This window comes from Pongo abelii, chromosome 1 (assembly GCF_028885655.2).
Source record: "Pongo abelii isolate AG06213 chromosome 1, NHGRI_mPonAbe1-v2.0_pri, whole genome shotgun sequence".
Lineage (NCBI taxonomy): Eukaryota > Metazoa > Chordata > Mammalia > Primates > Hominidae > Pongo > Pongo abelii.
Genome location: NC_071985.2, coordinates 120032903 through 120060243, shown reverse-complemented (window position 1 = coordinate 120060243; position 27341 = coordinate 120032903). Strand labels below are relative to the sequence as shown.

Sequence of the window (27341 nt, the reverse complement as noted above, 5' to 3'; positions counted from 1 at the left end):
TCTAAAGGCCTTGGTTACTTGTATAGTCGGGAGGAAGTCAACCCTCCTTACCAAGTCTGGCAGAGACACTCCCTCTCCCGCTTCCACCCCCTTCTTAACCTCCCTTAGCAGAATATTTGCTTGAATTGTATCTATTTTATCACCACAAGCTGCTGAAATCAGCCTGTTGTACCCTAGGGCAAAGATTTCCCAGCCATCTGGAAAAGCGTTTTTTTGTGAGGCCTCCCTCCTATATTTTGGTTTGAAATGACACTGCTGAAGACTTTTTTCATCTGAGCCTCAGTGGTTATCCCTCTATTGCTTGCCTAGTTCCAGTTCCTGTTCTCTTTTATAATCTAAGACTTTGGTGCTGGACTCATCTAGGTTCATGGGATGCTTGGCAAACTTGGCATATTCTCTTCAAACTCAAAGAATGATAAATATTTGAATGCCAACTTGTGAATTTACAATTTTCTATAAAACTACCAAGTAAACCAAATGCTGGTGACCATTGTCTCATTTTTCAACTACCTACTATGTGAAAAATCAAAGGAAGATTGGTAAATACAGAACAAAGCTGGATTGTCCTGTAGTTTAAGTTGAGCTAACTTAAATTTCTTCTTTGAACAGATAGGGTATATATAAATGCACAGAGTATATATAAGCTCTCTGAGCACAGAAACAAATCTCACATCTGACGACTAGAGGTCACTCTCCTCACCATCTTGGTTTTGGTGGGTTTTAGCTAGCTTCTTTACTGCAGCCTGTTTTATCAGCAAGGTCTTTATGACATGTATCTTGTGCTGACCTCCTGTCTTATCCTGTGACTTAGAATGCCTAACCTCCTGGGAATGCAGTCCAATAGGTCTCAGTCTCATTTTACCCAGCCCGTGTTGAAGATGGAGTTGCTCTGGTTCAAACAGCTCTGACAATAACAATTAGAACCCCATGTGAAGTAGATTTTTCTGGATGAAACTTGTTTAGAGAAGTTCCATTGTAAACAAAGCCACATAGCATCACACTTTTTACCCAAGTTTTTACTATACTGCAGCCTTTTGTGTACGTTTTGAGAACATCCAAGACATAAACCTGACCAGAGAAGAAGGGAGATTGTATCCAAGAATAATATGGATTTAGATTTGCTGGTCAGAATGGAGCCAGACATTCAGTTTGAGTATGGTTGATGATAGGTTTTTGAGATGGTAAGTAACAAGGCAATTTTGAGGAGTTCACCCTCTCTACTCTTCTGGAACCTCATCAGGACACTGAGGGAGAAAAAAAGGTAAAATCTTTGGCTGCTTTTCTAGTTTTTTCCTCTACTTTGCATAATAAGTTTGTAAGATGTTTTCCTCTGCTCTATTTTACCCATCCCCGTAGCTTTGGTTCACACTGACATTGCATTTCCTGTTGCTAAAAGCCTGTTATTCCTGGCTTCATTTGGTTGTTGGCCTTAGAGAAGGTACAGGGTAGCCCAGCTGGAGTATGACCTGGGTTCTGGACTTTCTTCAATTCCGTAGACTGAGTGTGTGGCCTCCTGCTGGTAGCTACTATGGAGAACAACACTAGCTTTGATTTATTTGAAAGTGATGTATTTGATTTAAAACTTTGTAGTGTAACTTAGCTTGTCCCATTCTAGTGTGTGTGTTATTTCATTCTGCGGGAAAAAAATAGATGCAAAGGTTTGTTATTGTAGCCCCACCCCCTTAAATTTGTCTATACAGTCTTCTGAAGCACACTGCCCTTTTAGTTCTCTTCTTGGTATTGATGCTGTCACTATTAACCACTTATTATTGCCTAACACAACAGTCCCTTACGCTCAAGATGCTAGTATTTTGATGAATATAAGGTGCCACCGTATATACCAGTAAAAATTAAAGAGCAATACAGACTGGAATGCAACGAAGCGCCCAAATATGTGGCTCAGGGGTAAGGGTCACCAGCCTTTCCACATAAGCCGATGTGGCAGAGAAAAGCAATGACTGTGTATCCTGGCAGAGCCCCTTGTCCCTCCCTCCCACACGTACACACCTTTATCTCAGAGACACTGGGTTCTTTTCCCCAAACTTCTTTGACCCTTATGCCAACTACGTGCGTCTGAAAGCCCAAGAAGGGAAAATGGGGGAGGGGGCGTGTCGCCTGCTTCCACGGGTTTACGTCCCTGGAAGGCTGGGGGAGGCGCTGGATGAGCTTCCCCAGTCCGGCCGCAGCCGACCTAGGTCCCAGTCCTGCCCTTTGCTCTTCTGCTTTTCACTGATTCCTGAGGCTCTGGAGGGTGGGCGTGAGGGTAGCCCTGGCTGAGGCTCGGAGGTCCTCCCGGGCTGTTCAGAGGGCCCCAAGCGGTAGCCACGTTCTGATACTGGCTAGAAGCCAGGGGAGGGAGCTTGGGGTAAGGGGAGGGCCCTGAGGGAGGGGTCAGACGCTTTAGGAAAGAGTTAATGCGAAGAGGGGGAGGGGATAGGACGAAGAAACCGAAGGGAAAGCTCAGGTAAGAAAAGAACGGAGGAGGGAAGCCTGGTGGGGAGAAGGGAGCCCGCAGGATCAGGGGTCAGAGTTAGGGGGCTTCCCTCCTGGTGCACCCTCATCTCAGGGCCGCCAACTTCCAGCTGCAGCGGCGACTTTCAGTTTCATTTCCACGGACCCTCCTGCCTGGGCCGCAGCCGCCGCCGCGATGCCCAGTAAGTTCAGCTGCCGGCAGCTCCGGGAGGCGGGCCAGTGTTTCGAGAGTTTCCTGGTCGTTCGGGGACTGGACATGGAGACAGATCGCGAGCGGCTGCGGACCATTTATAACCGCGACTTCAAGATCAGGTACGGGCCGGCCCACTCCCGGCCCCGAATCGCGGGCCCAGCTTGCTGCCACGACCCCCGCGCGGGGGCCACCTTTCCCGCCCCGGGGCGCAAGAGAAGCAGCTCCCCCAGCGGCTCAGGCCAGTCCCGGGGCGGCGCAGATCTCCCCTCCCGCGCCTCGCCCACGCCCCACCAGCGCCGCCCGGAGCCCGCCCGTTCTGCCCGAGCTGGGCCCCTGCGCCAAGTCCCCGCGGAGAGCCTCCCGCGCTGCCCGCGCCCCCGGAGGCCGGAACCCGGGGCCGGGATCTGGGTCCCGCGTCCACGCGCCGCTCGCGGGGGCTGAGGGACAGCGCTCGCGGTGGGGGAGGGGAGCCTCCAGAGGGGGCCCAGGCATCGCGGGAGCGCGGGTTAGAGGCTGCCTGTTAGGGGCTGCGAGCCCGGGCGCGGGCTTTACGGGGACCTCTGCCACCTTGTTGAGGCGCTGCTGCCTCGGGGGTCCGCTATCTGGGAGAACTGAAGAGGCCCAGGGTAGAAGGGAGAAGCTCAGGAAGCTCTGGAAAGAAGAAAAGGGCACAAACTACGTACGTACCAAACCTCCATTAGCACCTGTGGCTTCTCCATGGAGACCCAGGGGCAGGGCCAGCCTTCTGGAGGCTCCCTTTCACCCTGTGGCTGAAGGCTGTTTGGTCTCCTTTTCCTGTTACCACCCAAGTGAAAATCAAAGAGTCTTCTGTCACACCACAGAATTGTGCTTCAAAAACACGTTTATCAACAGGCTGCTGCCTTGCGTGGAAAAGCAAGAAGCAGTTTAACAAGGGTAAACGTAAAGACTTGTACAAATAAACATAATGTAGTGGGAATCTGGGCTTAATAACAGACCTCCCGAAAAAGACCTTGGGTTTTAACAGACCAGAGGGCCAGTATGGGTGAGATATGGCTGCTAAAACAGCTGAAGTCTAAGATTGAGCTAATAGAAGTGTGATTTGAGGTGGGGGGAAAGGGTAGAGACTCTCCATTTTGGTGAAATCGTGTCTGGAATATCGTTTTCACTAATGGATATCACATTTGTAGAGGGATATTAACAGGCTTCAACAACATCTGAGAAGGGGCAAAGATGATGAGGCCCTGTTTTATGTCACCATGCTGGACACTATGGGGACTCTTAAGATGAAAAACACACAATCCCAGAGGAGCATCAGAGGCTATGATATGCATGCAATATACATGTACACAATATAGGATAGTACATGGTAAAATGGAGGATTATACTAGGGATGGTGAAAGAAAAATGCTGGAGGAAAGAGCGAGCATTTGCATCACATGGTATCAACACTTTAGGTATGTGAATTCACCTATATCCACAGAGTACAACATGGCTGTGAAGCAAGTCACCTACTTCTTTTGGCTCTGTTAAGGAAAAAGTAATTGGTTAAAACAGTAAGGAAGACTTGACTCAAGGCTAGGGTAAGAGGGTATTGCAATAGAAAAGAGAGTTGGAGCTCAATTCTGAATACAGCAAAAACAGCGGGGGATTTATGACCAATGAACAGAGTAAGGGGATCAATATATAGAAAATTACTAAGAGGAGCCATAAACAGTGGGAGGATTTTTGCTCACCTGACCTAACAAGATTCTTGTTAAAGGCAGACCAAGGACTTGGACATCAAAGGCGAGAATGAGGAACTTGATCAGATATCAAGCGTGGTCATGCATCAAGGGTGAGGAGTCTCACTAAAATGACTTCAGTATTCTTGCTAAAACTGAACTAGGTGGGCCTAAGACTGAAGGGTTTGGGGAGGCAAGGTCAAGGGCTAGTCAAAAAGAGGGCTCAGGGGAGCCTAACAAAAGTTTGATCAAGGAGAGTCTTTGTCAGCTGTAAACCGAAGGTACATAGTATGTTTTAGTACTGGGGAAAAACTGGTTGTGTTGGATTGCATACAGAAAGCCAGATATACTGTATATTGTGGGTGAATGTAGGCATTTTCAAAAGTAGTTTTTACTGTATGCACTTGTGTTTATGCAGATAAGATGCCACTCCTCTGTAATCATTAGGGGGTGTGATGGAGAAGATGGCATTGACTTTAGTCTTGAAAGAGATAAAATTTTAGTACATGGAGGAGGAGGAAAGGCCTTCTATGTGGGTTCATATTCTATCCTGAGACCCAGTGAAAGAAACTGAGAAATATTTGCCTCAAAAATAGAAAAATCAGACAGTACAAGGTAATTATCCTTGACTATTTTGGAGTGTTATAATGGATAAGATTGCACTCCTGTGTCACTCCGGAAGACAGAAGTGGGTTTCATCAACTATCCCCACTCTGTACCCTCATCATGTTGGGGAAATGTATGTTCAGATTAAAGAACTTGCCTACACATCCTTTAAAGCCAGGCTGGAATGCTGTGAAGTCAACCTTCATTTCCCAGTAGGAATTACTTGCTTTTTCTCTGGGCTCTCATGGCTTATTCTTTATACCTTGGGTATAGCCTGGTATTATGGTCACGTTACACTCTGCTTTATGGCACGTGGTCATCTCCTCCTGGTACCAAATCAGTGTAATATGCCAAAGCCAGTATAATATGCTAGCCACGCAAATGCTAGATCCTCTACCTTTAGTCAGGTTTATATGGGTCTGCAGTCCCCAGCATAGAGCTTTGTATGTAGTAGATACTCAATAAATGCTTGCAGAATCTACCAACGTCTCTGCAGCCTACAGTCCTCCAAATGCTTGCAGAATCTAATTGAACTAGCAACTAGAGTTAACTAACAAGAGAATGGGCCATATAGCAGGGGGTACAGCAAGTCACACTCTAGGAATTCTAGGAGATTCCTACAGTGGGAGGGGATAGGTCTCTCCAGCTAGGTTATTTTATGATGTTATAAAGTACTCTGCTCTGAACTCTTGCCTTTTCCCACCTACCTTTATTCATTTAGCAAATATATTTAATGAGGCTCTACTATGTGCCTGTGCCTTGGTCCTTGCCTCCAAAGAATATAATCTAGTAAAGAGCAGCAGATATGTGTAGACAAACAAATGCAGTACAGTAGTATAGGTGCTAGTAATGGTGTTTAGATAGCCCTGCCATTTAGTGGTTGCATTTAACTTTGAACAACTCTCTAAATCTTCCATTTCCCCAACTGTAAGAGTATGTAAAATAATACCTTTCTCTCGGAGTTGTGAGAGACCAAAATGAGTTGTCCTAGGCAAAGCATTTGTGTGGCTAGCATATTACACTGGCTTTGTAAGTGGTACCCCTCATTAGTGCGATGATGATTAGGAGTCCGTTGTATGGGGTAAGGACTGATGTCACGAAAGGTTTCTGAGAGAAGATGATTCTTGCTTTGGATAGGAGACTCATTCTTCTACAAGTACTGGCTGAGTGCCTCCTATGAATGGCAAAGCAAAAGTGAGTTGCTAGAAATAATACAAAAGGAACCCAACTGACTAAGGAAGGAGGCAGCAGTTAGATAATTACTTAATTACGGTTGTGATGAGTGCTTGTACGGAAAAGTCCAGTATGCATTGAGAGTATATAATTTGGAGATCTGACCTAGTCTAGCAACCTAGACTAGATCAAGAAACCTAGGCAGAGGTTTCTTGGGGAAAGTGATATTTGAGCAGAATCTTGAAGGATTAATGGGACTTAGAAGACGTAAAGGGCAAGGGGAGAGTGTACAGGCAGAAGGAACAGCACCTTCAAAGGCTTGGGATGACCTCAGAAGAACGGGAGGCCAGCAGGGCCCTGGGTAGGCATTGTGAGGTGTTTTGTTGTCTTTAATCTTAACGGAAATAGGAAAACACAGAAAATTTCAAAGTAAGAGACGGACATAATCAGATTTAGAAAGATCATTCTGGCTTCTGGCGTGGAGAGTGGCTTGGTGGTTGGACCTCTACCCACAGTAAAAAACACATTTTACTTTGGGACCTGGTATACACAACCTTCACAAAACAATGCCTGCCCTTGAAACAATACATAGTTTCACTCCCTGCTCTCTGATATTTTTTATTCTGTTTTATTTCAATTTTATAAAAACCCTGGCTTTGACCCGCTAATCAGAGTTGGAATCCACAGTCTATAGATGATGAAACTAGATGTCTCTTTAAGATCACTTCCAAATCTGATCATATGTTCTAAAATACCTTTCCTCTAGCTTTTGGCTTTTCCTGAACTGGGTCTAAAAAGATTAGCCATTGTTCACCCAACAAACAACAGGGGCGGCATAAGGCAGGGAAGTGCAGGCTAAGGATGTCCACAGTGCAGAAGTCTGCAGACGGGCACAGTGATACAAGTAGTTGGGAATGGCTGAAATAAGGATGGATTGACAAGAGGCCAAGTGTGGGTGAGGATGTGTACCTCAATTTCTTTTTCTCTAAAATGGGATGGTAATAATTACTACCTCAAAGGGTTGTTTTGAGGATTGAATGAGATAATGCATTCAGGAAACGTTTTCTGTTGATGTTATTGTGTTTGCATTATCGTTGTTACTATGGAGGATCTTGGAAGGTGCCATATTAAAGACTTAATTTTGTGGACTATGAAGTTGTAAATTGAGGGAACAAGATCAGATTTGTGTTTGACGACAATTCTGCAGATATAGGCGGTGGCCTAGGGTAGGGGTATGAAGCCAGAGGTAGGGAGAACAGTTAATTGGGACCTAGAAAATTGAGCAAGGGGTATGATCAGGCAGCTCACAGAAAAAATATAAATGACTAATAAAAGAAGGAAAGATCCTTGACTATATTGGTGATCAGAGAAATGCACAGTTAAAAAAGATACCATTTTTTGTAATCAAATGGTCAAAAATTTAAAACATTGAAAATTTCTGATGTTAGAGCCTTGGGAAAAGGGCATTTTCTAACTCTTGTTAGTGAGAACATAAATTTGTACAACTTGTTTAAAGGACAATTTGGCAGAACTTATCAAAGTTGTAAAGGTTCATTCTCTTTGACCCAGGAGGTTCTGCTTTAAGGAATTTATCCCATTAGACTTGCCTACAAGTACAAGGGTTTGTGTGCAAGGATAGTTATTGTAACATTTGGAGTAGCCAGAAATTTCAGGCAGCTTGTCTATCACTAGAGAAAAAAACACACCATGATGCATTCATACATGCTGTCTTTTGTAGCCATTCAAAAGGTCATGGTGGCTCTATAAAGCATTGTTACGGGAGAAGATCCATGGTGGTGAAAACGCCTGCTGCAGAATAGTATGTGTAGCATGTATCATCTCATTATTGTGTTTTATATGCATAGAAAAAAGTCAGGAAAAACATACATCGAATAGTGGGTTTAATTAATTGCTCCTAATCAAGCAAGTAGTTGGGAGCAAGGGAATTAAGGGCTTTAATGTCTTATGTTAGATACTTGTTTAAATGTTTTAAAAATACTTTTGGTGACTACCTTTTCATTTATCTCTTTTTTTTTTTTTTTAATCTCTCTCTGTCACTTAGGCTGGAGTGCAGTGGCACAATCTCAGCACACTGCAACCTCCACCTCTCGGGTTCAAGCAATTCTCCTGCCTCAGCCTCCCAAGTAGCTGGGATTACAGGCGTGAACCACCATGCCTGGCTAATTTTTGTATTTTTAGTAGAGTCGGGGTTTCACCATATTGGTCAGGCTGGTCTTGAATTCCTAACCTCAGGTGATCCACCCGCCTTGGCCTCCCAAAGTGCTGAGATTACAGGTGTGAGCTACTGCGCTAGGTTCATTTATCTCTTTTTGCAGGCATGCTTATATCACACCTACATAAGTTTACACACGTGGGATCATTATCACATATCATTTTTATTGTGGACCCCTCCCCTTATGGGCATCCCACCTCCATTTCCACATTCCGCCCTATACTCAGGTAACTCTTGATATCAATCAGGGTTTTTTTTTAGTCATTGTTTTATTGAAAAAGAATCATGTTTGGCCGGGCTCAGTGGCTCAAACCTGTAATCCCAGCACTTTGGGAGGCCAAAGCGAGTGGATCACCTGAGGTCAGGAGTTTGAGACCAGCCTGGCCAACATGGCGAAACCCCGTCTCTACTAAAAAATACAAAAAATTAGCTGGGCGTGGTTGTGGGCGCCTGTAATCCCAGCTACTCGGGAGGCTGAGACAGGAGAATCGCTTGAACCCGGGAAGTGGAAGTTGCAGTGAGCCAAGATGGTGCCATTGCACACCAGCCTGGGCGACAGACCAAGACTCTGTCAAAAGAATCATGTTCCTACTCTCTCAACTGCATGATGGGAATCACTCGTAGGCATCTGGCATAGACCTCTAATGCATTGTTGGGATTTTTTCCCCAATATTATACTATAATAAATTTTAAACATAAAGAAAAGTTGAAATGATTCTACAGTGAACATCCACATACCCTTACCTAGATTTCTTTTAACATTTTACACATATCTGCCCATAGATCCATCCCTCTATTCCTTTAGCAAGTCATCTTAATTTTCCTGATGCATTTCAAAATAAGTTACAGACATCAGTGCACTTCACTCCAACAAATTATTATTAATTATTTAGCGTGATTATTATCAGCTAGAGTTCAAAATTTATGTTATGTTTGCCTAGAAATGAAAAAAAATTGTTTATGGATTTGTTTGTTTTTTTTTTTTTAGACAGTTTTGCTCTTGTTACCCAGGCTGGAGTGCAATGGCGCAGTCTTGGCTCACTGCAACCTCCGCCTCTGGGATTCAAGCAATTCTCCTGCCTCAGCCTCCCAAGTAGCTGGGACTACAGGCATGTGCCACCATGCCCAGCTAATTTTTTGTATTTAGTAGAGACAGGGTTTCACCATGTTGGCCAGGCTGGTCTTGAACTCCTGACCTCAGATGATCCATCCGCCTTGGCCTCCCAAAGTGCTGGGATTACAGGCATGAGCCACCGTGCCCAGCCAGGAACATTTTATACAAGTCATTTTGTGGACTTACATTTTAATTTCTCTTGGGGATGTAACTAGGAGTGGAGTTTTTGAGTCAGGATAGGCATATGTTTAGTTTTACAAGGAACTATTAGACCTTTTCCCGAAGTGCTTAAACCATTTTACAGACCAACAAACAATGCATGAGAGTTTTGGTTGTTCTATTTTTTATTTTTTTGAGGCAGAATCTCATTCTATCAGGATGGAGTGCAGTGGCACAATTGTGGCAGACTGCAGCCTCAAGGGCCCAGCTAATTTCTTAATTTTTTTGTAGAAACAGGCTCTTGCTATGTTTCCCAGGATGGTCTTGAACTTCTCAGTTCAAGTGATCCTCCTACCTCAGCCTTCCAAAGTGCTAGGATTACAGGCATGACCCCCTGTGTCTGGCCTGGTTGTTCCGTATCCTTACCAGTATTTCGTATTGTGAGCCTTTTAAATGTTAGCCATTTGAGTGGGTGTGGTATATCTTTTCAATGGCTGCATAATATCCCATGGTATGAGTGCTTACAATGTGTTCACCTTTCACTCTGTTGATGGGCATTTGTTTAATTTTCAATTCTTGACCACTGTGAGTGACTCTGCAGTAAGTATTCTTGCACATATGTCTTTATACATTGGTACTTTTCTTCCCATGGGACACATTCCAGGAACAGGGTTACTGGGTTTTGTGGGGTTTTGTTTTATCTTTTAAATTTAAATTTTGTTTTATTTTATTTTTTGAGTCAGGGTCTTGCTTTTGTTGCCCAGGCTGGAGTGCAGTTCTGCAATCATAGCTCTCTGTAACCTCAAAGTCCTGGGCTCAAGCAGTCCTCCCACCTCAGCCTCCTGAGTAGCTGGGACTACAGGGGCGTGCCACCACACCTGGCTAATTTTTTTAAAAAATTTTTTGTAGAGACAGGGACCTGCTATGTTTCTCAGGCTGATATCAAACTGCTGGGCTCAAGTGATCCCCCCACCTCAGCCTCCCAAAGTGCTAGGATTAGAGGCGTGAGCCATGTCCAGTCCCTGGGATTTTTTTTTTTTTTTTTTTTTTGAGACAGAGTTTGGTTCTTGTTGCCCAGGCTGGAGTGCAATGGCACCATCTTGGCTCACTGCAACCTCCGCCTCCCGGGTTCAAGCGATTCTCCTGCCTCAGCCTCCTGAGTAGCTGGGATTACAGGCACCCGCCACCATGCCCAGCTAATTTTTTCTATTTTTAGTAGAGATGGGTTTCTCCATGTAGGTCAGGCTGCTCTCAAACTCCCGACCTCAGGTGATCCGCCTGCCTCAGCCTCCCAAAATGCTGGGATTACAGGTGTGACCCACCACGCCTGGACAGTCCCTGGGTTTTAAAGGATACCTGTATTTTAAATATTTGTAGATGTTGCCAGATTGTTTTCTCAAAAGATGGCAATACCTGACTCTTCTACCAGCAATTTATGAGTTCACTTTTCAACATACCCATTATAGCAATATATGCTAGAACTATGTTCATTTTTGTCAGTCTAATGTGAATAAAATAATATCTCATTTATACTTTAATTTGCATTTCTCTACATTTGGAGCAGTTTTTCATACTCTTTTGGCCATCTGGATCTGTTTTTTTAATTGAATATTCAATTTTTCTGTTGAATTGTTCATCTTGTCAATTTGTAAGAAAATTTATGTATTATAAAAATTAGCCCTTTGCCTGTCATCTGCATTATGAGTATTTATCTGTTGAATGTGTTTATATTACCTTTTGCTAGAGAAAATATTTTTTAGTAGTCAGAAATGTTTGTTTTCTTTTTTAGAGACAGGGTTACCCAAGCTCTGTTAACCAAGCTGGAGCGCAGTGGCGTGATCACAGCTCACTGCAGCCTTGACCTCCTGGGCTCAAGTGATCCTTCTGCCTCAGCCTCCTAAGTAGCTGGGACTACAGGTGTGCACCACCACGCCTGGCTTTTTTTTTTTTTTTTTCACTATTGCCCAGGCTGGTCTCAAACTCCTGGGTTCAAGCAGTCCTCCCACCTCAGCTTCCCAAAGTGTTGGGATTACAGGCATGAGCCACCACACTTGACCTAGTTTTATTTTATAGCTGCTGGTTCCCAGCCTTGGTTAGAAAGTTTTTCTTAGAAATATAGGGGATTACGGCCGGTCACGGTGGCTTACACCTGTAATCCCAGCACTTTGGGAGGCCGAGGCGGGCAGATCATGAGGTCAAGACATTGAGACCATCCTGGCTAACATGGTGAAACCCTGTCTCTACTAAAAATACAAAAATTAGCTGGGTGTGGTGGCGTGCACCTGTAGTCCCAGCTACTCAGGAGGCTGAGGCAGGAGACTCGCTTGAACCTGGGAGGCAGAGGTTGCAGTGAGCCGAGATCGCGCCGCTGTACTCCAGCCTGGCGATAGAGCAAGATCCTGCCTCAAAAAATAAAATAAAATAAAATAAATATAGAGGATTACATGTATAATACAAGGATTGGGGCTTTTTTCTGACAAGAATACAAGTTTGTGATTTTTTAAAAATAATTTTTCTATGACTGTCAACTAAACCAGTGTTAGGTGAATTTGGGTAGTGGTAAGAGACATAGAGAATAATTTGAGAAATATTTACGGATAGCATCTGCAGTAGAATTTGGAAAATTTACAGAGATGAGTTCTGTCTGCCCTTGTGCCATGCAGGTTTCCAAAAATAGGAGGTTTCATGTTAAAATTTTGACTTTGTCTTTTCTTGAAAGTCAGATCTGGCCATCTGGGGCCTGCATTCCCTACTGGCCCCGTTCGGAGATGAGCAGTTACCCGCTTCAGACAGGGCATGCACTTCCCAGTTTGTTCAGTCCCCACAAAGCCCTCTTTCTGCCCAGCATTGATCTGGGATCCTGGAGCCACTTTTCTTGGAGTTTGCACTGTTGTTTTCTTAGCACTGTGAGGGATATACATGCAGTATTCTTACACTAGTGACTCTCAAAAATGGACTGAACAGGTGTCTGAAAGGGCTGCAAGGATCAAGATACCTGTGAAGCATAGCTGCTGTAGGCATTAGCTTGTGCCTCGATCCATGGGACTGTGATGGACTCTAAGAAGCCCTTGTGAAAGTTACTGATGATCTCCTGATTTCAGTCCCTGTATTACTGGACCCCTCAGCAGCTTTTGATCCTGATACGTGATTTTGAGACTTTGCTGATTCTCCTTTCTCCCTTGAGGGTTTCTTGTTTTCCCTTCCTCGCCGGGTTGTCCTAGTAGCTGCTCTCAACTACTCACACTCCCTGGGGAGATTCCTACACTTCCTTGATTATAACCACTACCTGAGGACTCCCTAATACTAGGCCGGAACCTTGACTTTGGCCTGAGTTCTCAGCTTCTGACTCGTGGAGCTGATTGCCTCTGGACCACAGGAATCTCAAACGCATCATATCCAAATCCAAATGTCATGGTCAGTCCCTCCAACCCCTCCTCCTCTTGTCTTACATCCTATCTCAGAGATAGTCCTAGAAGCCAGGCCATTGATTTGGGGACCCTAGACTCCTCCCTCTTCCCAGCTTTCATTCCCCCTTCTGTCAGTCACCAAATTTCTGCTAATTTTACATTCTAAGTATTAGCAAATCTTGCCGCTCTCCTTCTATCTCTACCCACTGCCTTGCTGAGGCCTTTGTTATCTTTTAACTGGACAATTGCAAGGGCCTTCTTCTAACTGGTCTCCCTGCCTACAGTCTTGCCTCCAGCAAATCCATCCTCCAATCCTGATGCCAGAGTGATCTGAAATGCAAATATGATCTTGCCACTCCCCTGCTTAAAACCCACCAACCGCAGTGGTTCTGTAACCACAGTGTAGCCTCTGACGTGGGCTGAAAGTAAGTTGTTACTACTCCTACTACTACTGCTACTATTAGTACTACTATTTCTACTAATATAAATACTAATAATAGTAGCTAACATTTACTGAGCATTTTCTATTATGCTTTTGAATGATTTATTACCTTTTTAAAACAAATCATAGCCAATTCAATGTTTTCCAAATTTTACTGGTCTCATTTGCTTGGGGTGAAGGAGAGGGGCAGAGTTACAGGCAGGCGGCACCTGAAAAATATTCATAACCATAAATGATCTTACCACATACCCTAGTGAGTGACCATGATGATTTAGCCTTAAGAGTTAAATAGGGATTACCATAGTCCTCATAAACAAAGATTTGCTTTTTAAGGGAGGGTGTCAGTCATCTAGATCTTGAATATGTCCCTGAAGTATGTGGCACGTGGGAATGTCCTCAGGCTCCTGGGTATCAGTAGAGCGGGGAAAAGGACTGCAGACATTCAGAGTCAAGTCCAGGCTTGGCCTGTTGTGCAAAACTGTCCATGATCTGGTCCCTGCCCACCTCTGCTCCTCCTGCCACTCCCTTCCTTGTGCATTTCACTCTAGCACAGTGAAACTGTATGTGATACTAATCATGGCTCACCCTTACTGAGGTCTCCTATGTGCCAAGCACTGGGCTAAGTGGTTCTCTGCCGTGTCAAAATCTCATGTAAACCTCACAGCAACCCTACGAGGTAAGTCTCGCTTTCTTCCAATTTTACAGAGGAGGAAAGTGAGGCTCTGAGAGGTGAGGTCACCTGAGCTGACCTGGCTAGAGTTGTCAAGTGGGCAGCCCCCCTCCGCCCCTCCCAGCACATGCTCTTGCATACCTCTCACATCTGCTCACGCTTCGCGCTCCCTCTTGTGCCCAGGTAATGCCCACCCATCCTCAGGACTCAGTTCTTATGCTGCCTCCTGGGAAGGCCTTCATGGACACCTCCTCTGCCCCCAGACTGGGCTCAGTGTCCCTCTGTGGCACTGAGCCCCTCTGTGGCTGATGAGCTGCCCTCTAAGCACCACGCTGGAATCTATGTGTTCAGTCTGTGTGCTCCTCGAGGCAAGCGCTGAGTTTCTAGCATCTTTGAACCCCCAGCATCCAGCACAGTGTCTGGCACATAACAGGCCTCCGTAAGTGTTTGTTGAATTGACTGAACTGAACTCCAGGCACTGAGCCTTGAGGTTATTGTCCTTCTGACCAGTTTTCCCTGTCTTCACCTTCTCTAGGCACAAAGCCAGGCTATTTGATCTCTGGAGAAGGATCCTTTCCCTTCCTGCTTGGGTTCCACCTGCACCCTATGACTTCGGGTGGAAACTGCTGTCTGATCAGCCACCTTGCCCACACACTTGGACATCTGTACTGTCTCTGATCCCTTCTCTCCTCACCAACAGGCTGGACCCCACTGATCCACCCCTCTGAATCAAATCATTCCGCTTCCCCTTAGCCTCAGCTCTTTCTTCTGGGTTGTTTGTATTTTCTTTTCTGTCCCAAACAGTTTCCCCCACAAAAAGAACTTTATGTCTTTTTCTGTCTTCCCTCAGTCCTTCCAGTCAGCAGCCTGTGATTGGGCTTTTCCCCTCAGAAACGAACAATCCAGAACCCACTGTTAAAACAACTGTATTTTGCCTTGGGAAGTCCCATTGCCTTCCCTGAAAACATTAAACATTCCTCCGATCCCCAGCCTGAGTCTCTCTGTCTCTGGGCCCCATCCTGTTCCACAGCAGGGCTGGTGTGTCCAGCACAGAGTGACCCTCCAATGCCCTTCCCCACCCGCCGCCCTGCCTCCCACGAGCCCTGCCTTCCCTCACTTCCCAGTCTCCTCTGCTTCTGGCAGCTTTGGGACCCCCGCCCCTGGCTTCTCCTCCATGCTGTATGGAATGAAGATTGCAAATCTGGCCTACGTCACCAAGACTCGGGTCAGGTTCTTCAGACTCGACCGCTGGGCCGACGTGCGGTTCCCAGAAAAGAGGAGAATGAAGCTGGGGTCAGATATCAGCAAACACCACAAGTCACTGCTAGCCAAGATCTTTTATGACAGGTGTGTGTGTGTGTTGTGTGTTGTGTGTACGGGGAGGCCTGCAGGGTGTGAGGGAAGGGGGCTGTCTGTGTGAGGAAAAAGTGGGTTACACAAGTGGGAATAAGTCACCCTCCTTCAGGGAATGGGGGAAGGGCAGGGAACTGGTCTGCTGGGAGGGGGTGAGTTTCCTAAGCACAGCTGGCACTTTGCCTGCCTCCCAAGCCTAAAGCTTTCCCCAGGGTAACTCCCCAGTCAGACCGCTCCCACCCCAGCCCCCGCTTGACTCCCCTTCTCCCCAGGGCTGAGTATCTTCATGGGAAACATGGTGTGGATGTGGAAGTCCAGGGGCCCCATGAAGCCCGAGATGGGCAGCTCCTTATCCGCCTGGATTTGAACCGCAAAGAGGTGCTGACCCTGAGGCTTCGGAATGGTGGAACCCAGTCTGTTACCCTCACTCACCTCTTCCCACTCTGCCGGACACCCCAGTTTGCTTTCTACAATGAATACCAGGAGTTGCCCTGTCCACTGGGCCCCGGTGAGTGAGTTTCCAAAGGAAAGAGCTGGTGGACAGGGGCTTATCCCAGGCAGTACTCATGCTTTGGGAAGCACACTGTCACTGTCCATGGGACTCTTGCCTTGGGATGGGGCTTCCTGGGGGAGTGTCAGGGATAAGGATATGGGTGGGAGGGTCCCTACCCTACCCTACCCCCATTCACTCATCCATCCTCCTCCAGGTGAATGCTATGAACTCCATGTCCATTGTAAGACCAGCTTTGTGGGCTACTTCCCAGCCACAGTGCTCTGGGAGCTGCTGGGACCTGGGGAGTCAGGTTCAGAAGGAGCCGGCACATTCTACATTGCCCGCTTCTTGGCTGCCGTCGCCCACAGCCCCCTGGCTGCACAGCTGAAGCCCATGACTCCCTTCAAGCGGAGCCGGATCACTGGAAACCCTGTGGTGACCAATCGGATAGAGGAAGGAGAGAGACCTGACCGGTAACTCCTCCCTCCAACTCAGCCCTGGCTGGGCTCCTATCTCAACCACATGGGCTAGGGCTTTGGGAGGAGCACAGAGCTGGGAGCCAGAGCCCTTTTCCTGCAGGCTCTTCACTTATCTGGGTCTCAGAGAATTTTTCTGTCAAGGAAGAAAGTTGCAGATGAACTGCAGATCTGAGGACAGAGTGAAAACAGTTTTAGGCATTGTCCCTGTGTGATGGATTATCAGGCAGATCATTGTAGACATCTCTGTTTTGTTTTGTTTTTTGTTTTTGTTTTGAGATGGAGTCTTGCTGTCGCCCAGGCTAGAGTGCAGTGGTGTGATCTCAGCTCACTGCAACCTCCGCCTCCTGGGCTCAAGCAGTTCTCCTGCCTCAGCCTCCTGAGTAGCTGGGATTACAGGCACCCACTACGACACCCGGCTAATTTTTGTAAAGTAGAGATGGGGTTTCACCATGTTGGCCAGGCCGGTCTCGAACTCCTGACCTCAAGTGATCTGCCAGCCTTGGCCTCCCAAAATGCTGGGATTATAGGGGTGAGCCACCGTGCCCAGCCAACATCTCTGTTTTTTTAAACAGCTTTATTGAGATAATTAACATACCATATGATTCACCCATTTAAATTACACAATTCAGTAATTTTTTTAGTATATTCACAAATATGTGACACCCTCACCACCATCGGTTTTAGAACATTTCATTATCCCAAAAAGCTATCACCCTTTTATCCTCCACCACTTTGTTCAGCCCTAAGAAACTGCTCATCTACTTCCTGTCTCCGTAGATTTCTCTGTACTGGATACTTCATATGGATGGAAGCGTAGGATATGTGTAGACATCTCTTTTTGTTTTTGCTAGATGTTCACAAAATACTGAGTTATAAAAGCAAACTAGCCGGGTGTGGTGGCTCACACCTGTAATCCCAGCATTTTGGGAGGCTGAGACGGGCAGATCACTTGAGGTCAAGAGTTTGAGATCAGCCTGGCCAACATGGTGAAATCCCATTTCTACTAAAATACAAAAAAATTAGCCGGGTGTGGTGGCGCATGCCTGTAGTCCCAGCTACTCTACTCAGGAGCTGAGGCAGGAGAATCGCTTGAACCTGGGAGGTGGTGGTTGCAGTGAGCTGAGATCACGCCATTGCACTCCAGCCTGGGCAACAGAGTGGGACTCAAAAAAGAAAAAAAGCAAACTATGTAATAGGACCTTCACAGACCACTGTGCTCTTTTTGTTGACTATATATGTATAACAGAAATTTACAGGGAAAAAGGTCTGGTAGTTAACATTGGTTATTCCTGGATGGTAAGAATGATATTTACTTATTACCTATTACTTGATTTTTTTCTCTAATGAACATTTATTACTTATATAATAGTTTTAAAGGTTTCCAAGTATCGCATGTTCCGAAAATGAGAATAGTCCAACCTTGGAGCGAGGCTGCTGACTTCCTTTCAGCAGTAGGATTGCAGGAGGGCTTTGTGCATCCACCCCAGAGGGGCGTTCTCAGAGTCTTGGAGGGTGAGGGGTTTTCTGTGTTTTCTTCCCTCGATTCTCCAGCGCTAAGGGCTATGACCTGGAGTTAAGTATGGCGCTGGGGACATACTACCCACCTCCGCGCCTCAGGCAGCTGCTCCCTATGCTTCTTCAAGGAACAAGTATCTTCACTGCCCCTAAGGAGATCGCAGAGATCAAGTAAGTACCACCCCTCTGCACCCCACACTCTCCCCTGTCTTTTCCCTACTGGCTTCTTTGCATTGCCCTGGCACCTCCATCCTCAGCCTCCCAGGCTGTATTCATTCATTCCCTTACTGAGCACGCACCATACACCAAGCACCATTCAAGGTGAACCAGTCAAATGAAGGCCTGGCTCATTTTAATGGGGGACAATGAGCATTTTTGTTACAATTTCATGGAGTGATGAGTGCTATGAAGAACTAAACAGGTCAGGTGTAAGTGGCTCATGCCTGTAATCTCAGCACTTTGGGAGGCCGAGGCAGGTGGATCATTTAAGCCCAAGAGTTCAAGACCAGCTTGGGGCAACATAGTGAGATCCTGTCTCTACAAAAAAACCTTTTAATTAGCCAAGTGTGGTGGCACATGTCTGTAGTCCCAGCTACTTGTGAGGCTGAGATGGGAGAATTCCTTGAGCCCAGGAGGTCGAGGACAGTGAGTGAGCCCAGATCATGCCACTGCACTCCAGCATGGGTGACAGAGCAAGATCTTGTCTGTAAAAAAGAAGAAGAGAACTATAGTGAAACTAAAGCAGGGTTAGGGAATGGGCTGGTCAGTCCTGGCCTGTTTGAGGTAGCGACGTTTGAATGAGGTGAGGTGGGAGTCACGAGAGGATCGGGGGAGAATGTTCTGGCCATAAGAGCCACCATGCAATTGCAAGTCGGGTGAGGTGGGGGCAGGCGCATCCAAGGAAGCAGGAGCCAAGGCTTCCTTCTTCAGGGCCTCTGACTCTCATCCACTTCTGTATCCCTCTAGTCTTCTCTGCTTTTTGACGCTTAGTTCCAGAGCTTCAGGTGGGAGGTGGTGGATACTCCTGGGCATGGGGGTTGTCTGGCCCATCCCGTTCCTGCCCCCACTCACCCCTCCCAACCATCATTTCCAGGGCCCAGCTGGAGACAGCCCTGAAGTGGAGGAACTATGAGGTGAAGCTGCGGCTGCTGCTGCACCTGGAGGAGCTGCAGATGGAGCATGATATCCGGCACTATGACCTGGAGTCGGTGCCCATGACCTGGGACCCTGTGGACCAGAACCCCAGGCTGCTCACCCTGGAGGTCAGGGCTCAGATTGAGTGTGAGGAGGGTGGGCTCAAGCCAGCCAAGCTAGAGGCTGTGGGCAGAACTATTCCTGACAGCAGGGCAGAACAAGAGGAAGGTTGAAGTGGTTCCCAGGGCTCTGCAAGAAGCAGGGTGGGCATCCTGTGCCCAATGACGTGTTGGAGCAGGGGAATGGGGAAGATCTGGCTTCTAGTCCAGGCTTTGCTACCACCTTAGGTAAGTTCCTGGCTTTCTCTAAGCCTTAGTTCCCTTATCTGAAATGCACAGAGCTGGACTGGATAATTCTTAGAGCTCTTTCTAGCTCTTGGATTTTGAATGTGCATATAAGCCCAAAATTACACACAAGAATGGATTTCTACACACAATTGCAGGTGGGAATTGGAGGGTGAGTTTGGTCAAGGAAAGATTACTGCAGGAAGTGAGTTTTGAACAAGTTTTTTGTTGTTGTTTTTGTTTTGAGACAGGGTCTCACCCTGGTGCTCAGGCTGGAGTGCAATGGCATGATCTTGGCTCACTTTAATCCCCGCCTCCCGGGCTCAAGTGATCCTCCCAAGTAGCTGGGACCACAGACATGCCCCACTACGCCCGGCTAATTTTTGTATTTTTTGTAGAGATGGGGTTTTGCCACATTGGCCAGGCTGGTCTCACAACACCTGGACTCAAGTGATCTGCCTGCCTCAGCCTCCCAAATTGCTGGGATTATAGGCGTGAGCCACCATGCCTGGTCCGTTTTTTGTTTTTTTATAATTATTTTTTTAGCAACCCGATTAACTGATGAACAGGATTTTTACAGGCAGAGCAGGAACTGAGCTGGCCAAGAGGGCAGCTGCACTGGAGGCTCCGGGTTCCTGGGCTCGGCATCTCTGGGCAGCTTCGGAGGATTTGTCTTCTTCCTCTTCCCCTGACTCGTGCTGGTATGAAAGGAAAGAGGGGTGCAGGGACAGCATAACTCCCTGAGTCTTAGGTTAGAAGGCCAGTCTCAGTCCTTGTCCCTTAAAGGTCTGGGGAACCTGGGGGCTGGGCCCTTCAGCGTCCATCCCTGGGACAGAAGCTTGCTTGTGTTCATACCCCATAGGTTCCTGGAGTGACTGAGAGCCGCCCCTCAGTGCTACGGGGCGACCACCTGTTTGCCCTTTTGTCCTCGGAGACACACCAGGAGGACCCCATCACATATAAGGGCTTTGTGCACAAGGTGGAATTGGACCGTGTCAAGCTGAGCTTTTCTATGAGGTGGGTGTTGGGGGAACCCTGAGCTTCTGGAAGGGTCTACAGACTTCTGACCCCAGGGGAGGAGAAGTGTTTCTCCCTGAGATAAATGAGACCCCAGGGGCAGAGCAGGAGACTTTTCCTCAGGGGTACCCTGAGATGCTACGGCAGCTTCCCCTTCTAGAGAACTTGCATTGAGGTCTTGGAAAGAGGGGTTGGGACATTGGTTGGTGGAGAAAGTTCTGGCCCTTTATTGCCCACCTCCCCTGCCCCAACAAACTCTTACCCCCTCTCTCTGCCCAAAGCCTCCTGAGCCGCTTTGTGGATGGGCTGACCTTCAAGGTGAACTTTACCTTCAACCGCCAGCCGCTGCGAGTCCAGCACCGTGCCCTGGAGCTGACGGGGCGCTGGCTGCTGTGGCCCATGCTCTTTCCTGTGGCACCTCGGGACGTCCCGCTGCTGCCCTCAGATGTGAAACTCAAGTGAGACTGTGGGCAGGGAGCCTCTGGAGCCACTTGGAGTGTGGGCACAGGGGATGGAGTCAGGGAGGCCTCTGGGTCACTGGATGACTTGAAGTTCACATTCCTGGTCCCTCTGCCAGGCTGTACGACCGGAGTCTGGAGTCAAACCCAGAGCAGCTGCAGGCCATGAGGCACATTGTTATGGGCACCACCCGTCCAGCCCCCTACATCATCTTTGGTCCTCCAGGCACCGGCAAGACCGTCACATTAGTGGAGGCTATTAAGCAGGTGGGGTCTGAGCACAAACCTGGGGCCTGCACTCTGACTCCCCCAGCACCAAGCAGTTGTCCCCAGATTCTAGTTCCCTCCCATTCCTGAAATGCTCCTGCTTCTGAGCAGCCATCAGAAAGAGAGGCAGGGGCCGGGTGCAGTGGCTCATGCCTGTAATCTCAGCACTTGGGGAAGACTAGTCCAAGGAGTTCAAGACCAGCCTGGGCAATATTGCAAGACCCTATGTCTACAAAAAATATGAAAAATAGCTGGGCACTTGAGGCTGCAGTGCGATCGTGCCACTGCACTCCATCCTGGGTGACAGAGTGAGACTCTGTCTCAAAAAAAGGGGTGGGGATTGGGGAAGTAGGAAGTAAGGGTAAATGTGGCCGTGGAGCACTGTTGTACGGGTGGAGCACTGTTGTACGGGTAGGGCACTGCATGACTCTTGGAGTCACCATTCACATTTTAGTCGTCATAGACTTGCCCTGCCCCAGCCTGGGTACGGCTGAGTCTCAGGAACCTGCCTCCCACACTGCGCTTATCTGCATCTCAGGTGGTGAAGCACTTGCCCAAAGCCCACATCCTGGCCTGCGCTCCATCCAACTCAGGGGCTGACCTCCTCTGTCAAAGGCTCCGGGTCCACCTTCCTAGCTCCATCTACCGCCTCCTGGCCCCCAGCAGGGACATCCGCATGGTACCTGAGGACATCAAGGTACTAGGGAAGTGCAGAGGGCTAAAGAATGGCAAATGCCGGGGAGGCTCTCAGGGCAGACACTGAGGCGAGGAAGCTAGGAGACCTGGATTCTGATACTTCTATGTGACCTTGGGTTGGTCAGGACCCCTCCCTGGGCCTCAATTTGTCTGTAAGTGAGGGGGGTGGATAAAACGTTTGGGGGGCTGGGTACAGTGGCTCACACTTGTAATCCCAGCACTTTGGGGGGCGAGGCAGATGGATTACCTGAGGTCAGGAGTTTGAGACCAGCCTGGCCAACATGGCAAAATCCCGTCTCTACTAAAAATACAAAAAAATCAGCTGAGTATGGTGGCTCGTGCCTGTAGCCCCAGCTACTCGGGAGGCTGAGGCATGAGAATTGCTTGAACCCAGGCGGCAGAGGTTGCAGTGGGCCAAGATCACACCACGGCACTCCAGCCTGGGCGACAGAGCGAGACTCCGTCTCAATAAAAAAAAATAAAAATAATTGTTTGGGGGGCCCACAGCCAGAATCACGGTGGGAATGAGTGGAGCCAAGCTGATTCCTCTGGTCCCTTCACAATCCACAGCCCTGCTGCAACTGGGACGCAAAGAAGGGGGAGTACGTATTTCCCGCCAAGAAGAAGCTGCAGGAATACCGAGTCTTAATTACCACCCTCATCACTGCTGGCAGGTGGGGAGTGTGTGTGGGTGTGTCTCTGAATCGTAAGTGTAATTAAAGGGGCAACGGACTGGGGAAAGGGGGAAGAATGGTTTCCGGGGTGGGGTGGCGGGTGGTGAGGAGCCAGCCTGGGAAAGCATTCAGGTTTGGTAGTTGGGTGCCTGGATATGACCCCTGCCTGGCCTGACACCTCCCAGGTTGGTCTCGGCCCAGTTTCCCATTGATCACTTCACACACATCTTCATCGATGAGGCTGGCCACTGCATGGAGCCTGAGAGTCTGGTAGCTATAGCAGGTGAGGGACTCAGGTGGGGCTGCAGGTATACACCCTGTGTGGGTCAGAGAGGTTGCACCACTTAACCTTTCTTCCCACACCTCTTCTGCTTCCCAGGGCTGATGGAAGTAAAGGAAACAGGCGATCCAGGGGGGCAGCTGGTGCTGGCAGGAGACCCTCGGCAGCTGGGGCCTGTACTGCGTTCCCCACTGACCCAGAAGCATGGACTGGGATACTCACTGCTGGAGCGGCTGCTCACCTACAACTCCCTGTACAAGAAGGGCCCTGATGGCTATGACCCCCAGTTCATAACCAAGCTGCTCCGCAACTACAGGTATTCCCATGCCCTTGCCTCCCCTGCCATCTCCTATACCTTCACGTCCTGCATGCAGCCCCTGCTGGAGTCTGGCTTGCAGTCCTGTTGCTCAGAGGTTGTGTGATGCAGAAAGACTAAACCGGAAGGTAGGAGGTTTTTCTAGCCCCAGCACTGCTGCTTGTTGTCTGCGTGACTTAGCCAGTGGTTTCACACTACACCAGTCAGCTTATCTGCATCTTAGGGGGTGGTCAGTGGTTCCTAGAGGCTAGGGTGTGTCTGGTACCAGTCCCAGATGAAGTTTTCAGGCAATCCAAGGAGAGATAAGAAAAATAGGGAGGAAGCCAGGCACAGTGGCTCATGGCTGTAATCCCAGCACTTTGGGAGGCCAAGGTAGGTCAGGCTCCCACCCCTGATCACTTGAGGTCAGGAGTTTGAGACCAGCCTGTCCAACATGGTGAAACCCCATCTCTACTAAAAATACAAAAATTAGCCAGGCATAGTGACAGGCACCTGTAATTCCAGTTACTTGGGAGGCTGAGGCACGATAATCTCTTGTACCCGGGAGGCAGAGGTTGCAGTGAACTGAGATCGCGCTACTGCAGTCTAGCCCGGGTGACAGAGCGAGACTCCATCTCAAAAAAAGAAAAAAAAAAAGAAAGAAAAATAGGGAAGATACAGTTTTTTCATAAACCTATTATTCAAATTAAAGAGCTGTATACTTTTAGTGAAAGAGTTCAGCCATCTAAAATGCTTAGATGAGTTTTATGCTGTCACTACGAGCTCAATAAATGTTATTGTGTCATCACTACTTATATTTTTTGATTTAACACATGGTCTCATCAAATAACACGATAGTCAAGGAGAATTTGGTTTCGTACTGTCCTTGGTAAATTTGAAACCTGAAAATGGGCCCCTAATTTTTTAGTTTTAAATGTCATGGGTCTGTGGAGTCCCTGGACTAGATGCTCTCTGGAACCATATTTGGTTCTGCTTTCTGTGGTTTGCAGTGCCTGGCAGCAGATATTACGGATGAGTGTCCTGCTATCCAGGGAGCCAGGGGGTAGCAGGCTAATGTGTGTGGGCCCAGAGTGGGTAGAGCGGAGTCCCTGTAGGGCAGAGGGAGTCTGACCCTTGGTCTTGCTTTTCCTCCTCCGGCCTCCCAGGTCTCATCCCACCATCCTGGACATTCCTAACCAGCTCTATTACGAAGGGGAGCTGCAGGCCTGTGCTGATGTCGTGGATCGAGAACGCTTCTGCCGCTGGGCAGGCCTACCTCGACAGGTGAGGCTGAGCAGGGCAGGCCCCACCCCTGTACCCTGACTTCCCTCCCACTGAAGGTGCAGCCCCTCCCTTTGTCACCTTGGCCTAGGATCTCTTACTCTCTGGAAGGGTTTGGAAAGGAAGGGAATAGAGGGAGGGTGGTTTGGCTGACGGTTTCCCCTGACCCCATGTCCAGGGCTTTCCCATCATCTTTCACGGCGTAATGGGCAAAGATGAGCGTGAAGGCAACAGCCCATCCTTCTTCAACCCTGAAGAGGCTGCCACAGTGACTTCTTACCTGAAGCTGCTCCTGGCCCCCTCCTCCAAGAAGGGCAAAGCCCGCCTGAGCCCTCGAAGCGTGGGAGTCATCTCCCCGTACCGGAAACAGGTCAGGTCCTCAGTTACCAGCAAGGGTGGGGCCCCTCCCCGGATGGTACCTCCTTAATATCCAGACCACTAGGCAGAGGCTCCGGGAGCTTAGGCCTCTGCTGGCTCCATATCTCAGAAGAGCACCGAGGTCAGCTGCCGCCTCCCTTTGTTCCCCAGCTCCCTGGCCTCCTGCCAGGCTCCCTCTTGCATTAGGTTAATGGCACGAGAGAAAGGCACCTGTCCCCTCCTTCCAGGTGGAGAAAATCCGTTACTGCATCACCAAACTTGACAGGGAGCTTCGAGGACTGGATGACATCAAGGACTTGAAGGTGACACGCTGTTCCACTTGCCCACTTCCGTGTGCCCCCACTTGCTCACTTCCAGAGACTTCCTCAAACTTCGACTCCAGTCCAGCCCACGTCCCCGTTCCACCCCTGCTGCCTTGAATAGAGCTCGACCTCTCCCCAAGCCTCTCACTCCTGGAGATTCCAACTTAAGGGTCTGGGATGGGATCAGGAAGCCTGCATGTTTAACAAACACCTCCTGTCATTCCTAGACTCAGGCAGGTTTGAGGCCTCTGCCCTAAGGATAAAGTCCAAATTCCGTGGCCTGTCATGTGATGCTGCCACCCCCACCCCCAGTAGCCTCTCTCTCTTAAGGTTCTGGTCTCAACACTGGCTGCAGATAACAATCACCTGGAGAGCTTTTAATACCCCTGTGCCAGGGCCCCGCCCACCAGCTCATACAGCTATGGGGCAGAGCCAGGGCACTGGTAGTTTTTACAGCTTCTCAGGTGATTGTAATGTGCAGCCAGGGTTGAAAACACTGCTCTAAGACTTAGAGGCCTCTCTCTTGGAAATTCTGATCGGGGGTCTGGGTTAGGGCCCAGGGTTGTATATTCTTAACAGATACTTAGTGATTATTTTCAGGAAAGTTTGAAAGTCACTGCTCTGAGTTCCCGTGTTTTTTGCAATGCTGTTTTCTTTCCTTAGAACACTTTGCAGGCCCCAGCCCTTAGCAGGATTCACCCTTCAGGTTTCAGCTTCCACAGCCTACCTCCCGTCCCCTTTCCCTGGGCTGTGTCACAGCACTGGTTCACTCCACTGATCTACAATTGCCCAGTGACCTCTCTGTACCCTCCTTGGAAGGCAAGCTCCCTGGGGTAGGGCACCCCTTTGACACCCCTGGCTGGTCTCAGGCCCTGCCTCTTTCCCCACTAGGTGGGTTCAGTGGAAGAATTCCAAGGCCAAGAACGAAGCGTCATCCTCATCTCCACCGTGCGAAGCAGTCAGAGCTTTGTGCAGCTGGATCTGGACTTTAATCTGGGTTTCCTTAAGAACCCCAAGGTTTGAGGGCTAGTCGGGGTGGCAGGAATTCTTCCATCCTCGGGGCTCTTCCCTCCCATGACCACACCACTTCTTCCTTCCAGAGGTTCAATGTAGCTGTGACCCGGGCCAAGGCCCTGCTCATCATCGTGGGGAACCCCCTTCTCCTGGGCCATGACCCTGACTGGAAAGTGTGAGCATTCCCACCCCGTTCTCCCTCTTAGTGGCCACAGCCCCTGCCTGGGGCAGGTGGATCTTTTTTAAGCGCTTGCTTATCGCTCAGTTAATCCTCAGATGTGTCCATTTTCACAGCCTCCCTATTGTATTTATAAGTTAAATGACATCCAGAGGTTGAGCAAGTACAGCTCAGATGGGACAGGACCGTGGCTTAGCCTCCAGTCTCTGCTGGCACTCCTCTGTACCCCACAGATTCCTGGAGTTCTGTAAAGAAAACGGAGGGTATACCGGGTGTCCCTTCCCTGCCAAACTGGACCTGCAACAGGGACAGAATTTACTGCAAGGTCTGAGCAAGCTCAGCCCCTCTACCTCAGGTATGGCTGGGCCAGGGTGGGCCAGGTTGGGGACAGTGCCAGAGGAGGTGGTAAGGAAGACAAAGTGTACTTTCTTTCTTTCCAGGGCCCCATAGTCATGACTACCTCCCCCAGGAGCGGGAGGGTGAAGGGGGCCTGTCTCTGCAAGTGGAGCCAGAGTGGAGGAATGAGCTCTGAAGACACAGCACCCAGCCTTCTCGCACCAGCCAAGCCTTAACTGCCTGCGTGACCCTGAACCAGAACCCAGCTGAGCTGCCCCTCCAAGGGACAGGAAGGCTGGGGGAGGGAGTTTACAACCCAAGCCATTCCACCCCCTCCCCTGCTGGGGAGAATGACACATCAAGCTGCTAACAATTGGGGGAAAGGGGAGGAAGAAAACTCTGAAAACAAAATCTTGTTCTATGCAAAAGCCTTGATAATGTCTCCTCTGCCTGGCCCCAGCTTCCTGAGCCCCTAAGCTGACCCAGTAGGGAAGGGTGGGACTTAGCCCTGCTCAGGGTCACACCCCCTCCCAGCTGGAGAGGAACCCAGCCCCCACACTGAGGGAGGAAACCCAGTGGGAGGTGGCAGGGAAGCCACCCACAGGTTTCTAAGTTTAGCCCCCTGCTACAGACCACTCCCTTCACCCGCCTCCTTGGCCCAGAGCCAGCCATGAC

General features: G+C 48.7%; 1 protein-coding gene across 7 annotated transcripts; it reads left to right on the top strand.

Moving 5' to 3' along the window:
* Window positions 1-712: 712 nt before the first annotated feature.
* Window positions 713-27094, top strand: MOV10 (Mov10 RNA helicase). Of its 7 annotated transcripts, none has more exons than XM_054529268.2 (21): window positions 713-1261; window positions 2567-2784; window positions 15316-15519; window positions 15798-16033; window positions 16233-16491; window positions 18049-18183; window positions 19106-19274; window positions 20353-20507; window positions 20789-20965; window positions 21085-21232; window positions 21771-21929; window positions 22499-22602; window positions 22788-22885; window positions 22982-23198; window positions 24344-24461; window positions 24637-24828; window positions 25064-25138; window positions 26030-26155; window positions 26239-26327; window positions 26564-26685; window positions 26771-27094. In XM_054529268.2, exons 2-21 carry the CDS (start codon window positions 2648-2650, stop codon window positions 26860-26862), a joined length of 3012 nt encoding a protein of 1003 aa, XP_054385243.1. In that variant the 5' UTR covers window positions 713-1261; window positions 2567-2647; the 3' UTR covers window positions 26863-27094. The 7 variants fall into 7 exon arrangements, with proteins under 7 accessions (XP_054385243.1, XP_024103547.2, XP_024103548.2 ...); XM_024247779.3 differs by lacking the exon at window positions 713-1261 and adding an exon at window positions 2154-2464 and having other exon boundaries at window positions 2583-2784; XM_024247780.3 differs by lacking the exon at window positions 713-1261 and adding an exon at window positions 2158-2464.
* The last annotated feature ends 247 nt before the right edge of the window (window positions 27095-27341 follow it).